This window comes from Coloeus monedula (genome assembly GCF_965178545.1).
Source record: "Coloeus monedula genome assembly, chromosome: 7".
NCBI classification, from domain to species: domain Eukaryota; kingdom Metazoa; phylum Chordata; class Aves; order Passeriformes; family Corvidae; genus Coloeus; species Coloeus monedula.
The window spans coordinates 8,419,764-8,436,890 of NC_138787.1; the positions used below are offsets into that span (position 1 = coordinate 8,419,764).

Consider the following 17,127-nt stretch of genomic DNA (forward strand, 5'->3'; position numbering starts at 1 on the left):
ATATTGGTCTATCTTCAGCAGTGCACCTTTTCTCCTGCTCCTCTTGTTTTCCAGTTGGTGGAAAAACAATTTGTCAGATCCTTTTATCACATCTGAAAGGCAAACTCCCTTTGCAATGTGAATAACAACAAGAGAAAACCCCATTGTAGCTGTTCCTAGAAAAGTTTCAGTGCTGCTTGTACTTCATAACACTGTACTTCCTCTCCCTCAACCCAAGTAACCACATTTTTACTTTGTCTTTTATGTTTAAAGAGTAGCTGTCTTTAGAAGGATGTTGAGACAGAGAAATGTCCTGTAATTGCATCAGCTGCCTATGCCCTGCAGGGTAGTGATGGTTAGGGGTATTGGCTGCAATCCCTCACTAGGTCCTGACTGTGTCAGGAGGAAATCTGGGTTTGTTCCATTCCTCCACGTGTGCTCATATCCTTGGCACAGGTGCTGAGTGTGAAGTCTGTGTTCTTCAGCAGATACCTTGGACTGAATCAATGGGGAAGCCAGGACTGTCAGGATTGTTTGCCTTTCAGTGTAAGTAACATTATGTAACATAACCCAGAGAAGAGAAGAAGCCTGTTTGAACCATTCTTGAGGTGCAAAGTGCTGCCTAACACTGCTTTTCCCCGCCTCTCTCATATGCATATAAAACTGTGGTTGAGTTCTTTTTTGGCAGGCTACAAGGATCAGCAAAATAGCTTTCCTGGGGCTTGGCTATTTATTCAATGTAGGTAGTTAAACAGAAATGCATGCTAAAATTCACAGATCCACATACAATCTTTTCATGGTAGAGTGTCTGTATAATACAGCAAGAATTTTATAACTCTTCGTGTTTCCAATGATTAAAGGAAGAAATCTCCACTGCTTTATAAGGCATCTTCATTTTTAAGTGAGAGATGGAGTGACATAAAATGACCTGCCTGAGGACACACAGTACATCAGATCAGAGAGGCAAGATAGTAATGGGGAAATGTTTTGGGTTTTGTTTGGTTTTCATTTTTGCCGGTAGATCACATTGCCACTGAGTATGGCTTTTCCGCAGCACCACGGTGTTGCCTCCCCATTTCTCTCCCAACACCTATTGACTGCAGAGGAAGCTGGGTCCTACTATAACTTGAAAATTTCACTTTCCAGCCATACTGTTGGGGTTTTCTGCATTTAAAAGTTCCTGTGAAACAGTTTCTTAGAAATGTGTAATTTTAGTGTTCCTTTTTACATTCTTTTTCTGTTATTTTTCTATGCAGCTTCTTTAAATCTTATTCCATCATGAAACAGCTGCCTGGAGAGACAATTCGGCTCCTTTCGAGTTCTCAGGTGATTACTTCAGTTGTCAGCGTGGTAAAGGAGCTGATAGAAAATTCCTTGGATGCCAGTGCTACAGGCATTGATATTAAACTGGTAAGTTTTTCTCTCAAAAATAATTGGATGTAAAATAAGAAGCATGAAAAATTGTTCCCCTGCAAATGTGTTTTTTTAGGCTATTGTGGTTTGGGACATGGTGATGATTATTATATATTTATATGTATATATTTTTACCTCAACTAAAAATGGTACAAAATTAGTTTCCATTTGTGTTTTTGAGGCCCTGCTCTGAAACAGTAAAGCATATTTGTGCTTCTGAGTGTATCATGGGGAAAAAAATCTCAGCTTCCTTAATCCTCCTTTTCCTACATAAAATTTACATTTTCTGACTAATAGCCTGTTTTAAAAGATGTTTGACTTGGATTTACTGCTAGGCAGACATATTTAGTGTTCATTACAAAGTATTTTAAGAAAGGTGAAAATGGAGACAATGGCGAAGGTTGATGGCCATTCAAAACAGAAGACATTTTTATAATACTAATCACCACCCTGTCTCTAATTAGCATGGTGAACTCTGGCTACTTCTAACTCTTTATTTTATAAGCTGTTAAAAAAAGTTGACATGTCACTCAAGGATAGTTTCTGACAGTAGAAAATACTACTTTTAATAAAGAGTTTGAGCTTTTTTTCCCCCAAATTGGGTAAAATGGGTAACTAAGCTGCTTCTCTTGCTGTCATATTTCTGCTCTTGCAGTGTTTTGTCAGCAGCTGTATAGCAGCAGTATCTCCTGCTTAGTAAGAAAGAAGTGTTGTTATATCCCGTATAAATGTATGTATTCAGAATTGTATCCAATTTCCTTTTCTGCAAATAACAGTGCATGTGTAGGATATTCTTGAATTAAGCATTAGACAAATGCTCTTAATTAGGAGAGCAGTTCAATTTCTGCTTGTTTCTTTGTCCATGTCTGCTATATTTTCTGAATGACTTTAGAGTTTTTCCATCTGAGAATGGTTTCCTGCAGATGCCAAGGAATGTGTTTGTTATTGCCTTAAGTGAGCTAAAGATACTCTCTTTGCTATGGTCTGTCAACATCTGTCTTTTCAATATTTAGATTGCAGAGTACCTTGCTTCATGGGTAACTCCAAAGTGAGTATTGTGTGCACAGCTGTGAGGGCAAGAGTATTGGAATTAGATCCTGGGAGCTTATCAGTAACTGTGAGAAGTGAACAGAAAGGTTTTGGAGCTTTCCAGAATAGTTGGAAGAAACCTTGCAGAGGAGAGAGCCCTCTAACCAGCATGGCGTTTACAGCACAGTTACCAGCTGTTTTCATAGTGAGAAGTCCCAGATCAATTAAAAAGAGCATTTTCAACCATTTTCAGTGCATGAGTCATCTACAGTACTCTTACATTCTTTGTCAGTCCAGCCCAATCCAAAACACTGTAGTTCCAAACAAACAAACCTGACTTTACACAAGTTTCAGTGATTAAAAGAGATTTGCTGATTATTCTTCTGTGGATACTAGGGGAGAAGAGAAAACCTACACTGTGCACAACTCTTGACAGTAATACTGTAAAACAGTGGATTTTTTTCTGGTATTTTTTAATGGGAAATCAAAATAACTCTGACCATGTAATAGAGGTCAATGACCACATTAATTCTGGATTAGTTCAAAAGCATAGCAGAGAAGAGAAACTTTGAAATTCCATTTTGCAGCTTGATGGGTTTTGCCTGAAACTGCAGCATTTTCATTGTTTTAATCTTTTTCAGATGGGATAAGAGGGCATAGTTTACCCAATTTGCCTGAACAAAGATAACAGTTACTTTTTTGCAGACAGACAGGAATGAACCTGAAGATGGAATGGTTCTCAGATAGAAGTTGTGGCAGTGGTGAACTGTAGTCAGAAGCTTTGGCTGGTGTTTGTCTTGATTGACAAAATGGCCATAGGTGATGTTATAGGTCTCTTTTTGAGCTTAGGTTTTGCTGTTTCCAAATCACAGGATATGAATTATGATATTTAATTGGAGAAACCATCACTGTTATCCTAACATGATGTATTTTTCTTTTTTTTTTTTTTCCCTTAAACAGAGACATTTAATGGTTGCTCAGTTCCTCCAAACAAGCAAAACTTCCATTTCTGTATGGATGGTTAGAAGCTGTAACCTTATCTGCTTCAAACTTGTGTCTTAATTAATTTGGTTGTTTCTCTTTTAGGAGAACTACGGGTTTAGCAAAATAGAAGTAAGAGACAATGGCAGTGGAATCAAGGTTGATGATGTTCCAGTTATGGCAATTAAACACTACACCTCAAAAATCAGCTCTTCTGAGGACCTCGAAAGGCTGACAACGTACGGTTTCCGTGGGGAAGCTTTGGGATCGATTTGCAGTGTGTCAGAGGTGAGCACTTGCTATAAATATGTAGCCTTTGTGTTACGATTTTTGTTGTCTGTATGTGTTCATAAAAGTTCTATTCTGTGCAGAGTTTAAATGTTCCAGCAGCCTTCCAGGGATATGCTTATGTACGCTACCTTTCTCCCCAGCCCCAGAAGCCATGTCATAATGACTTTCTTGTTAGTGTCAGTCCTGCCTTTCTGTCACACAGGTCACAGCAGTGCTCTCTTTATTTTCCTCTATCAGAACATGTAACAGTCGGATTGTGTTGCATTCTCTTTCCTTTTGTATCAAGGAGTATCATGTCAAAGAGTATGGCTGAGTTGGCTACATGAATTAGGGTAAATGAAGACAAGGAGCAGCAGATGATGGCCAGGAGAAATAATTTCAGGGAACTGATGGCTCACATAGCCACCATTCCAGTAATGATTTCTGCCTCATTATCTAGGTGATCAGCAGTCATGGGATCTTGCTGGGCTCCTTATTGCTCTTTGACATGAATGTGACTGCAGTTGCACAAACTTTGTCCCTATGACTAAACAGGAACCTGCTACCTGACCTATCTGAGTCTGAGCCGTATGTTTGTGTTAGGAGGATTGGCAGTGTACTGATATTTGCGACTTAACTTGTTGGCTAAAAGTAAATAAGTTTGTTCAAAACCATCTGAAAAGTGTTCAGGCTGCTAAAGGCACAGCATCTGCCAGATCTGTTGTGCTCTGCCTTTCTGTATTCATGCTACACCAAGGTCAAGTTTTGGATTCGAGTCTGCCGAGGATTAGATCGTGCAGGAAGGTACCGATACCTGTGTCTGGTTGGAACCATCAGCTGTTGAGGTCAGGAGAGATGATGTTACAGCTGGACTCCTTGATAGCTTGGGCTACATTCACATTGCACTAAGCAGGAGTGGGTTGTGTATTTGGATGGGGATTTCCAAAGATGCTTTCAAAAGTCTTGGTGTTTTGAAAGATGATGACAGACCTCAATCATTGGTTCCTTCTAATGAGCTCTCAGAGCAGAATGCCCTCTGTTCCGAGCTTCTAATCAACTCTATGGTACATTTCATAAGAGGTGGGAGGTGGTCTGAGTGTATGCAGTGCTTTAATAGGTATTACTCCTTGTATCAGTAATTATGTTAATTAACACTCCTGGCATTAATTGTGTTCTACCTACCCAAACTGCCCCCTGAAGTTTCAGTTTGGAACTGTATTGGCCCTTAAGTAGGTCTGCAGTACTGTAATTTCCAGTTAATCAATTATTGTTTTTCTCTCCAGGGGCATGACTGAATGCTGAATGATTCATATGAGACACTAAAATAAACCAAAATATCCTGAAACTCTGTATGTGTGTCAAACTTTGTCTTTCAGATGGTTAAAGGGCACTGGTTTGGTTGTCCACAGTGTTGGCTCCTGAACTCTGGTTTATGACTGCTCTTGCTAAAGCAATCTGGTTATTACCGTAATAGCTTACAAAACATGCTGTGACTGATTGCTAGATATGTTTAGGTGTGGAACGATAATATATTGTTCGTTTGAGAATAGTCTTTAAGTTTGTGGAATCTCACATGAATTTAAGTTTTTATAGTGTGTTTGACTCACAGAGGATAAGAACGCAAAACTGTCAATTGATTAAGTTTATTTCATCCTTGTTAGAATAGAAGATAGAGCAGTGTGTGTTGTAGGTAGTAGGAATTGCTATGGTTTGTGTATTAGTGTATTAGAAATGCTTTTAGTTAAATGGATGGAAACATGCAGAATAATGCAGAATGTTTCTGTGCCTGTAAGAAATACCTGTAGAAGAAAAATTTTATAAACTAATTAACTGTAATTATGGTGATTAAAGTAACAGAGTGGTGAGTATGGTAGCAAAGCTTATCTAAGCTCATTGTGAACTTTGTCTGTCCCTGATTAATGTAGTTTTCTTAAAATCACTCTCTTCAGGTTTTGGTCACAACAAAGACAGCTGCTGATGATTTCAGCATTCAGTACGCTTTGAATAGCAACGGACATGTAACTTCTAAAAAGCCTTCCCATCTTGGGCAAGGTAGGGATATCACTGTTCTGGTGTTGCACTGTGACAGAAGTACTTTGTGTTTCTCAGAGGCTCTATCTGATGTTGAAATACCTGTTGGGTACTTGAAGGCTGAGTATGAAATCTTTGCAGCTGTAGACATTTCTTGCCTTATGTCTGTCAGCTGAGAATGTGTTGTCATAGGAGAAGAAATGATACATCTTGAAAGTTGTTTAGATTGTAAACTAGTTTCTCATTCTCTGACTCACTTCTCCAAGCTGACAGTGGAAATAAAACTTATAAAAATTAAATACTCCAAGTCTGTATAAATATATAAAATACTTGTTCAGGACCAAAGTAATGTTTCAGTATGTAGCAAAATCCTTGCTTAAAGAAGGAGGAGTTGCCCTGCTGCCATACATAGGAGTTGCTGGAAGCAGCGTAGCTGTAGGACCATGCAAAGTCACAATTCTTTCTAACCTGCTGGAAGGGTCTGTACCTACTTTGAACTAAGGAATCTTTTTAAGATTTAGCCTGTAGTGTTTTCTACAGCCAGAAAGCCTGCAGGTTGCAATGCCTTGTCTTTTGTTGAAACTGTTGAATGCTCTGACATATATTTAATGCTTTGCAATATCCTTATGGGCTAGGAATTTATGTGGTTGGGCTGGTAGATGAATATTCTTCCTCCTACCGTGTGCTATACCTTGAGCAGAGGTATCTGGCACTTCAGGTACTAGCCTAAAGCAAATGCCCTTAATAAAGCACAGTGTTGTTCCTTTGCCTCCAGATATGTGTGATTAGATTCTAGTCTGTTAATTATCATTTTACTAATGAAGGCTAACTTATGCACTTAAAGAGTCTTCAGCTTTATTTAGTGCTGATTCTCGCTATTGTTAGGGTGTATAAAAGTAAGCTTAATGCTGCAACCATAACTCTAAATAGAGGAGAGGAGTCAAAGCTCTTGACATACCTTTTTTGGGGGGGATGACTGCTAATTTGATATATTTCTTCTCATGCTAATAACCTAATCTATTGCAGCAGCATACAAACATGTCTATTTAAGTAAAAATAGTTTCCTCAATATCCAGTCAGTGATTTGCTTTCATTGTAATTTCTACTTATTTTTATCACCTGCTTGCAGGTACTACAGTAACAGTCCTAAATTTGTTTAAGAATCTTCCTGTAAGAAAGCAGTTTTACTCAACAAATAGAAAATGTAAGGAAGAACTGAAAAAAGTCCAAGATCTACTGACAGCATATGGTATCATAAAACCAGACCTGAGGATAACATTAACACATAATAAGGTAATAATGAGGTTTTTTTCTGTCAGCTATCTTAGGGATCCGTTTCTGATGAGAATCTCTGCAGTTCATGTAGTGCTTATATAAAATCTTTCATTCCTGAAATTTTTCTTTCATCATAGCTTTGTTTTGGACTTCCACTTACTTTTTCCTTTCACAGGTGTACATTTCTAATGGCTACAGATTTTGATGTTAAACTCCTAAAACTCAGGCTCAGGTATTTTTGGTCTCTTGCAGCAGATGCCTGGTTAGATATATGAAATATAAAAATTATTTTACATGCTAGGGGTTAGTAAAGATGGTGGTATTTTGCAAACGAAGAAGTGAGACCTTACTAGACCACGGGGCCTGATAAAGTGTTAACCAAAGCCACCTGAAAAAAACTTGTAAAACTTACTTTTTAAAAAGGCTGTCTACCTGGATAGAAGCTATAGTTCATAGAGGCAGCTTGCTGTATTCCGAGTCATAAGAACTTAGTACATAACAATGATTATATTTTAGAAGGCTGGAAAATTCAAAACCGTTTGAGTCATTGGTGTAAGAACAGTAACGTATGTTCCAACAACAAGCTTCAGTTGAGCTAGTTGCTCTTGGTTTAGACCTAGGAGGATGAATGCAGAGGTTACTTGGAGGTTACTTTGACTTCACTGCATACTGAATAGTATTTCTACAGCACACCTACTGAAATGACATGTTGAGCAGTTTGCCTTAACCTGACCCAAATTTAACATGGCAAATTTTATTGGCTGTACCCTGGCTTTTTACACCTCCGAGGGGGAAGTTGTGCTAATGAACTTCCAAGTTGCCGCAAAGTAGAGAGTGACATCTCGTGGCCAGATCCCTCAGCAATTCTGTTTTTGTTCTAGAATAACGCTGTTTGTTGGTATTTGTCGTGTTCATTGAGACTTGATCAGTTACCCCATCAATCAAACATTCACACTTCAGTTCCTTTTCAGTGGGAGAAGTAAATGGCACTGTGTGCTTTTCTGAAACGATAAGAGATTTCCCTTCCTTTTCTGCACTTGCTTATCATGCTTTGATTGTATTTATGTATGTATTTTTAAATATCACTGTGTAGATACTGTGAAAATACTAAAGCTGGCTGCCAGGAAAGTGGAGCTACTTGCAGTCTTATTTCATTGAGATCACCGAGAGTTTGAAACCAGACATCTAGGGGACTGTCTGCTTCTAAGATTGTATTGAGCTCCTCGACAGATCTAGCAGTGGTTCACAATACTGGTCTTTAAATGTTAGTTAGTAAGACTAATTTTGCCTTATTGGTTGCTTGTTTTTGCCCTCTCTGACAAGTTGCAAATGCTATTTTCTTTCTGGTATTTTGATTTAATTCGCTTGATCAGACTATTGAGTATATCGGGGCATTTTTTTCTCTGCTTAATTTAGTACAATGGCAGTAAGGTACAAGAAGGTGATCACATGTCTTTTACGCAACACTTCCTGCAAAAATGGTGTGAAGAGTGGCATGATAGTTGCCATTGCACACTGGGGGTTTTTTGCACCTCTCCTATTAGCTTCAGAGGTATGTTCTTCAATACCCAGTTTGAGGGGTTATATGAATGGGTAAAAAAGCTATCTCCAGGCAGTTTTGTTCACTGTAATGATAGAGGTGGTGCTGATTATTTTTACTCTTCATTTTGCACTGCCAGCCTTTTGTTCATTTAATTTTTTTTTTTTTAAAAAAAGGAAAAGAAGTGAGAAAGTGCTCAAACATTTCATCACAAGAGGTCGCTCAGTAGCTATTGCTGAGACAGGAAAATTAAAGGCTTAAGTAGACAGAAAGTGTAGTCTGTCTCTCTGCATGTGGAGATGCTTTAAAATAGTCTGAAAATTAAAAACTGAACTGAACTTTAAAAAATTTGAAATCAGATTCCTACCTTTCTACTGCCATTAGCATTCCATGCAAAATAAAAAGTTACCTGTTGTATCATACCTTTTAAAAAACTTGAAATTCTGAATTTCCAGTGTGTAGCAACTTGCAGTAGGTCAATGTGCATTTGTTTTACCTTGTCACAGAACATGAATATTCTTTATTTCTTTTTCCTTTATATGCTAAATATTGTTGTCATTACAATTATTAATTTGGATCAGGAAGGTGTTTTTTCTATACAGACACTACAGCATATCTGTGCTATAGTAATACCCTGCTGAATAGGGTTGTTGGTGATTTTTTTTTTAGTGAGTGTCTGTTATATTTTTGTTAGAAATGTACTAGGAGGAAGAATCAACTTTTTAGAATAGCGTCATTTTTTATGTAACTCATAGATTATGTCTTCATTTAAAAGACAAGTTATATATGCAAATATTCAGAGGAGTTCTTAGAATCCCAAATTCTTGAGGCTGAGCCAGTACTTTCTGTTGCAATGGAAGAAGATACGTGTTGTGAGTACGATCAGGTTCCGGGGCTTAAAAGAGCAAGAAGATAGCAGAGATGAACTATTACAGAAGGAGATAAGGAAAGATGGGTTTAAAGAGTAAAAAAGATAAAAAGTGAAAAAAAGTGTAAATGAAAGTGTATTTCAAGGAAGTTTTCTCAATAAATTGCAAAACCAGTGCTTTAAAAAAAGCCACACCAAAAAACAAAACCAAAAACAACCCTTCCCCAGAAAAACCAAATTCCCCCAGTTTTTAAAGTCCTGTACTTTATATGAAGTTAAAGGAGAATGGTGAGTTGGATGGGGTTTGAGCAACTGGTCTTGCGAAAGGTGCCCGTGGCTGGACAGTTGGAACCAGATGGTCTGCAAGGTCCCTTTCAACCCAAACCATTCTGTGATTCTGTGAAAGCATAGCCCTGGCTTTACTGAGGAAGAATGTAGTAAGGCTGAAACTGTCATAAAGTGTCTGAGCTTAAGCATCTGGAAATGGTTGCCTAATTGATTCCAGCAGAAACTTACTTTGGCAAGTCAGGCCTCTTACTGAGCTGTTGAAGTAGAGATGGTTTTAGGATGCATGATACATTGCATGTGTAATTTCCACCATGTTTGATTGCATTTTTTCAAAAGGTGTATGTCTTAAGCTTGTGAATGAAATTTCCAGAAATTTTTCTCCTTGCTACATTTTATATCTGTGTTAGTTTGGAAAATACTGATTGCCATTAAGTGTGGTTCTTCACAGAAAAGAAATCAGACAATCCTCTTCCAGCCTTTGGTTGATTTTTAGTGGGTAAGAAAGTAGATATTCTCTATTCCTCCTCATATTTATTTATTGTGGGCTCTCCATCAGTGGGCTTCCAAGATAGGAAGCACTCAATTGCTCTTTCTGCTCAGAATGTTTTGTTTTCATTAGCAATAAATAATGAATCACTTTGCAGATCAACTCTTGAGGTACTAGTGCTATTTTGACAACTTGGATTAGCTAGTGCTCCTTCTTTTTATGAAGGTTTATCCTGCCAAGACATTCTTTGAATACTGATAATGTTGATCCTCTTGCCAGTATGGTTATGTTAGAAAGAGGTATTTTTCTTCTTTCATCACCATGTTCCTTGAAAGCAAATTGAATAATGAGACAGCCAAATGGAAATAATTTACATGAGTATTTAGCAAGTTTATTTAAAGTTAATGTTATCTGAAGGCGTGTTAAGAACATTTCAAACTCAGCTACTGCTTAAACTGCCTCAAACCCTTCAGCCCCAAATGCCATGTTCTAGCAACCTCTGAGCTCTGGCTGTGTTTTAACCAAGGTGGTACAACACAGCTTTTAGTAGTTCCAGCTCTTTTTTGGAACTGCATTTTTCATGCTCTTCTCTGTTTAATACCAGTAGCCCTCGGCTCAGTCTCTACAAACCACTGATGTTGAAGAAATGCCTTTCTGTTTTGTAAGACTGATGACATGGAATGCTTTAATTCTGTTTCGGTTGCCTTTATTTCACAAATGCCAAAATGAGCAAGGACACCCAGTAACTATACCTATTTTAGCAATATCAGATTTAGTAGAGCCAAAAAAACTTCAGCAACAGATGGTTTAGATGGTGCCTATCAGCAGGTCATAGCATGCACAACTGGTCCCATGTCTTGTGCAAAAGTACTGATGGGCCATAAGTAGGCTCAGTAAATTTTCCAGTTCCTCTTTGAGCAGCATAAGTGAATACTTTTTTTCCAGTGTTTTTCACACATTACATTTTGAAGCTTGGTCACACGCAGTTCTGCCTAGAACTGTTTCTTGTTTGTTTCTCAAGAGAGTCATGAGTCAAAACTTTTGGATGCAAGGTCAATTTAAAAAGTCTTATAATAACTGTGGGTGATATTCTTCCCCAAATCCCCTTTCGTTGGTGGTGTTGACTTAAAGGATGCCATCTTTGTTTCCTTTACAGTAAGTCTCCTCTATTTTCCAAAGTTGCATAATCTTAAACAACAGTTTGTATGAAATAATCCAGATCCAGGGTTTTTTTCCTGTGTCCCTGCGCTCTCTAATAAGTGTGGGGTTTTTGAGATAGAGTGGGTGTGTTAGGGTAAATTTACTATTTTTAATAATGTCATTATACTTTGCATTCATTCGTTCATTGTGCTTCCAAACACTGCTGTAGCTGCATGTTGAAAAGAAATCCGAATTGAGCAGAAATAGCAGCACATAAACTCTATCTTGACTTGGAAAGGTTATTCTGTTTAATGTAATGATGATGAATGAAATCCCTCACTAATCTGTGTGCCTTAAAATATAAAGAGGAATTACGATTGAGAATCTGCAGTGCTTCCATGCTAACCTGGAATACAGCTCAGTGTTTGCTTCCATTCGTTGTTCAGTGGCTTTGCTGAGAAAGCCAAACAGAGAGTTAATTATGGTGGTTTTTTGTGCTGAGGACACCTGTCCACTAGGAAATGCGCTGAGACCCTCAACTCAATTTACAGCAGTCAGAGAACAGCTGCCAGATGGTAACTACTTTTGGTCACTACCAACCTGGTTGAATTTGAACTGGTGACCCAGAGGTGAAATGCTTTATATCCTATTACTAATTCCTTGAGGTTTCCAGTTTCTCATCCATCACTTTTTTCAAATGACAGCACAGTATATATCTAAAATCTCAAAACAATTACTGTTTCACATATGCGGTGTGTGTTGCAGAATCTGAGATGTGCCTTTGCAAGGCTTTTGCACTCACACTGTAGGCTTAAAAAGGTTAGTGGAAAAAAGGATGTTTCCAAAGCTGCATGGGAATTTTCCCTCTTCTTTAGCAAAGTACTTTGTCACTGTTATATATGTTATTTTGTTAACTACTATTTTACAAAAGGCTTTTAAACCTCCTTTTATTTAAATAGAATTCACTGTGATGTACATTTTCTGAATCACAATTTTGGATTGGAAACTGGTTTTTGACAGTACTTTAATTGGTTATGAGGCTTTATTTATTTATTTTTTCCTCCTGCTAGGGAAGTGGAATTTAATAGAATCTTAGAATTATCTTGAGTTGGAAGGGACCCACAAGAATCATTGAGTTCAGCTCCTGGCCCTGTACAGGATATTCCAGGAATCCCACCACGTGCTTGAGAATGTTGTCCACTTGCTTCAGGGACTCTGTCATGCTTGGTGCTGTGACCATAGGCCTGGGGAGCTTGTTACAGTGCCCAGTCACCCTCCGGGGTAATTAACCTTTTCATAGAATCAGAGAAAAATTAAGGTTGGAAAAGACTCCAAGAGTATCATTCCAGCCTTTGACCAAATACCGCCATGCCTACTAAACCGTATTGTGAAGTGCCATGTCTGCTCAGTGTTTGAACACTTCCAGGGATGGTGACTCCATCACTTCCCTGGGGGGGCCTTTTCCAATGCTTGACCACTCTTTCAGTGAAGAAATTTTTCCTTACACCTAACCTGGACCTTCCTGATGCACCTTGAGGCCATTTGCCTCATCCTGTTGCTGGTTGCCTGGGAGAAGAGCCTGACCCTTACCTGACTATGACCTCCTGTCAGGTAGTGAGCAATAAGATCACCTCTGAGCCTCCTTTTGTCCAGGCTAAACACCCCCAGCTCCCTCAGACTCTCCTCATCACACTTGTGTTCTAGCTTCATTGCCCTTCCCTGGACACACTCCAGCACCTCCATGTATTACTTGTAGTGCGGGGCCCAAAACTACGCGCAGGACTTGGGGTGTGGGTTCACTAGTGCTGAGTACAGAAATACAATCACTTCCCTGGTCCTGCTGGCTACACTGTAGAGGGCAGGATGCCATTGGTTTTCTTGACCACCTGGGAACACACTGGCTCATGTTCAGCTGCAGTCAGCCGGCACCCCCAGGTCCTTTTCCAGTGGGCACCTTAGTAGCCACTCTTCCCCCAGCCTCTAGTGCTGCAGGGGGCTGTTGTGATCCAAGTTCAGGACCTGGCACTTCATCTTGTTGAACCTCACACCATTGGCCTTGGCCCATCAATTCAGCCTGTCCAGATCCCTCTGCAGAGCCTTCCTGCCCTCCAGCAGATCAACACTCCCACTCAACTTGGTGTTGCCTGCAAACTGACTGAGGGTCCCCTTGATCCCCTTTTCCAGATCATTGGAAAAGATATTAAATAGGCCCTGATACCGAGCCCTGGGGAGCAGTAGTAGTGACCAGCTGCCAACTGGATTTAACTCCCATTGACCACCACTCTCTGGACTTGGCCATCCAGACAGAGTGCATCCAAAAAGAGTGCACCTGTCCAAGCCATGGGCTTCCAGTTTCTCCAGGAGAGTGCTGTGGGAGACAGTGTCCAGGGCTTTACTGATGTTTGGGTTACATCCCCAGCCTTCCCCCCATCCACTGGATGGGTCACCTGGTCATAAAAGGAGATCAGGTTCTCTGAACACCCATGGCTGAACACGTGTGATTAAAGCAATCAAAAAAAGTGCAACTCTCAATAGTCTTTGGAATTCTTGAAAGGCTTTGAAGACAGACATTACCAGATAAAGACCCTTGGCTCCTTGTAATACGTCTCCTCTCCTAACTAACCTCCTAACTCACAAATCCAAGCATTTCTCCATGGTGTCATGCTCAAGAAACCCTTTTAATTGAGAGGGTGCTCTCGTGTCATGAACGGGAAATCTGAGTAAGGAATACACTGGAATTTGTAGAATGAACAGTGCTGTGGAACATGACTGTCTTTCAACAAATCCCCTTGATGGCTCTAATATCCGATGCCCATGGGATAGACAGGTATGTAACTGCATCTGATGAGGGGAAAAATGGTGCCTTGAGTTTCTCTGTTGCATATCTCCACTGGTAGTTGTCCCAGCATTGTGTACAAAATGAAGGGGGTGTACAAACTGATTCCTATGGGGTGAGTATAAAATATCCTGGAAAATAGTTGATTAGTTGCTTAATTTTTCTATAAGCTAAATTGAAAAACTGTTGTGATTTCTGTTTTCAAGGGTAGTTTATGTAAGGGTTCCCTTTTTAGTAAGGCAACTTACATTGGTTTTAAAACAGGACACCAGTTAAGGCACGGAGCTGAAAAACACCAGCGCTTTTCAAGGCTGGTATTCTAAAGAATGTGGTGAAGGCTTTATATTGATCAGTTTTTGATCTTAGCAGATAGGTTTTCTTTCATTGCAGAGAATGTGCCAGCCCTTGGAGCTGGGTGTCTGTGCATCATTAAGCTGAAGAGCTTATAGACACTGTACAGGATGATGTGGTTTTGTTTCCCTTGGCCTCAGTCAAACTTGGGATGTATCTGCCTGGCTTTGTTCCTGTTTGTGTACTCTCTTACCAGGTAGGAAGCAATGCTTTCATTTGAAGCTTAGTAAGGTATTAGGTTTGAAGTCAAGAAGCTAAGGAACATACTGGCCCAAAGAGTTATCTGCAGTGAGATCTCAGATGCCAGGGTGACAGGATGTTTGAAGTATGTAGCACAAAATTAAAGAGACTGTGAAATGCAGTTCTCTTTTACAGAGCTAACTCAGGTTACCAGCCTATAGCTCATGTACAGCTGCTTGCTCAACTAGACTTTTACACCCTCAAACTTTATTACAGGGTGAAGAATATGACTGTCATGAAATAAATGAAGAAAATAGGTGTGGTTTGGGTAGTAAAAGTCTCCTTAAAGTTACTGCCATTATGTAGTAATAAGGTAAATGGAATGAGTTGGTTTAACTCATAGCATCGTAATTGTGCTGAAGTAGCCACAGTCGGAAACAGCATCCAGTCCCAGCTCTAATTAAGATTTTCCTTTTATCTGGGATTGCAAATCACTGTAGCTGCTGGTAGAAATTCTACAATATGAAGGATAGTTAGGGATGCAGAGCAACTGCATTTTTTTTCTCTGTTCTTTCTTGGGGTCTTTGAAGAAACAAATACTGAGCAGCTCTTAATTCTCTCTAGTGCTGTATAATATAGCAGGGACCTCGGTGGGAAGAGGTTGCACACTCTTTCTCCACCCTTTACACATTTTTCAAGGAATCCTTCTGTGCCTTAGGTGTTCATCTTGAAATAACAGATGCCTAGTCCATGTGTGCGTGGAGTCATAGAATCACTTAGGTTGGAATGTACATTGTCATCCTCCTGCCTAGGTCCTAGGGCTGCATGGGGTGGGGAAATAGGTACACACAGACACACACATAATTATCTTCTGCGTATGTGCAATAGATTTTATATGCGTTGACATTTTGTAATATCTGCATCGTGCAATCCCTTTCAATGAAACAGAGAGGTGGGATATATTTGGCTAGCTCTTGCAAAACCTAAGATGGGCCATGTGTAATAATATATCTTTGAGTAGGCTGTTTCTGCAGCGTCATCATACTGACTAGAGTCAGATTCTTCCTTGGCTCATCCTAGACACCCGCTTTATATGACCTAGAAAAAAAAATATGGGGGGTGTGTGAGGGGTGTATTTTTAGCTAAACTAAAGGGTATAAGCAAGGTTAAAAAAATAGGGTGTTGCAGGGACCTCATGGCAACACTTTCCAAAATAAATGAAATGGAACAGGCATTGTTTCTCTGATGTTTTTTAATGCCTGTTGATGCATCTGGTGAATCTAGAAGAATAATTTTTTGTAAATTACAAGATCTTCCTGTGTTGTTGCTTCATAATGTGCAGCCAGGGCTAAAAATGAATGCACACTCTATGCTGTCTTTATATGGTGTAGAAATTTAGGAGTTGCATGGCCTCTTCAGTTTGTAGGCTTTAATTTAACCTACAGTGGTAACTATTTCCTAAAATTTGTCTGTAGTACTGAGTATAAATATCTGGTGAATATATGACTATTTAAAGAACTAAGCTGAACCTATTACAGTATCTACTTTTAGCAAGTTTGCATTTAATAAGTTCTTATTTTCCAGAGTTTTCTTAAAACAACCTTACTCAAGCAATCTTTTCACAGTTCTGAGTATCAGCCATTCAAGCAGGTCAAGCTGTGTAATAACCTTGCAATAATCAGCAGCTAAGATTTATATCTGTACCTGCAGCATCACACTAGGATACCCTAAAATAAACAGCATGATGTTTATATTAGTCATGTAACAAGTGTCTTTCTCAGTTTGGTCACATGCATTTAATTTAAAATACATCCAGTAAAGAAAAAAAATCACTTGGCACTTTCTGTTTCCATTTTAAGTAATTAATTTTAAAATAGAAGCAGTACAGGATATGTTTTATAAGAGGAGCTGTAAAGAAGAGGACGGATTCTTTCATCACTCCAGGATGTCTTTGAGGAGGCTTAGAGCAGGTGTAGAGGAGAGAGGCTGAGAGGCAGCCCTGGGCTGTCCTTTGCCTCTGCCTGCTCTGGAGCACGGGGGGAGGGACTCCCTGCCGGATCTGTGGGCACCCAGCCCATGGCTCTGCTTGCTTGTTTCTCCTTCTCCCCTTTTTCTGTTCACTGCTCTCCCTGATGTAAATTGTGTTTTATGTTTGAGGGGTTCACCTCACTGTAGGATAACTGAGCTGTGATCCAGCATGTGCAAAGGGCTGTCAGGCTGCTGTATAGGGAATGAATTACATTCAGGCAGGGCTAAAAAGCCCCACTTCACAAATGCTGCAGATTGTACATGGAACTGGAAAATTAAAAGGTTTGGGGAATAGTTTAGGGTCAACAGTCTCAAAAGCTTTACAATTCCACCTGTCCTGTAGGAAGGGATTATGTTACAGGAGCACCGTGTTCTTCTGTGGAATTCATCCCTGAAGGGCAGCAAATATCCCCCTGGACAGGTGGAATTTT

At 39.5% G+C, this 17,127-nt stretch overlaps 1 protein-coding gene across 5 annotated transcripts in view; it reads left to right on the top strand.

Annotated features, from left to right (window-relative positions):
- Positions 1 to 17,127, top strand: part of PMS1 (PMS1 homolog 1, mismatch repair system component) — a 42,450-nt gene that overhangs the window by 1,164 nt on the left and 24,159 nt on the right. For 2 of the 5 annotated variants that reach the window (XM_082284706.1, XM_082284710.1), the window contains exons 2-6: positions 436 to 525; positions 1,236 to 1,389; positions 3,508 to 3,690; positions 5,622 to 5,724; positions 6,833 to 6,996. In XM_082284706.1, coding sequence (XP_082140832.1) covers positions 1,258 to 1,389; positions 3,508 to 3,690; positions 5,622 to 5,724; positions 6,833 to 6,996 — 582 coding nt within the window. In that variant the 5' untranslated portion in view covers positions 436 to 525; positions 1,236 to 1,257. The remainder of the gene's footprint in view (positions 1 to 435; positions 526 to 1,235; positions 1,390 to 3,507; positions 3,691 to 5,621; positions 5,725 to 6,832; positions 6,997 to 17,127) is intronic. The other 3 variants (XM_082284708.1, XM_082284707.1, XM_082284709.1) reach the window with 2 other exon arrangements.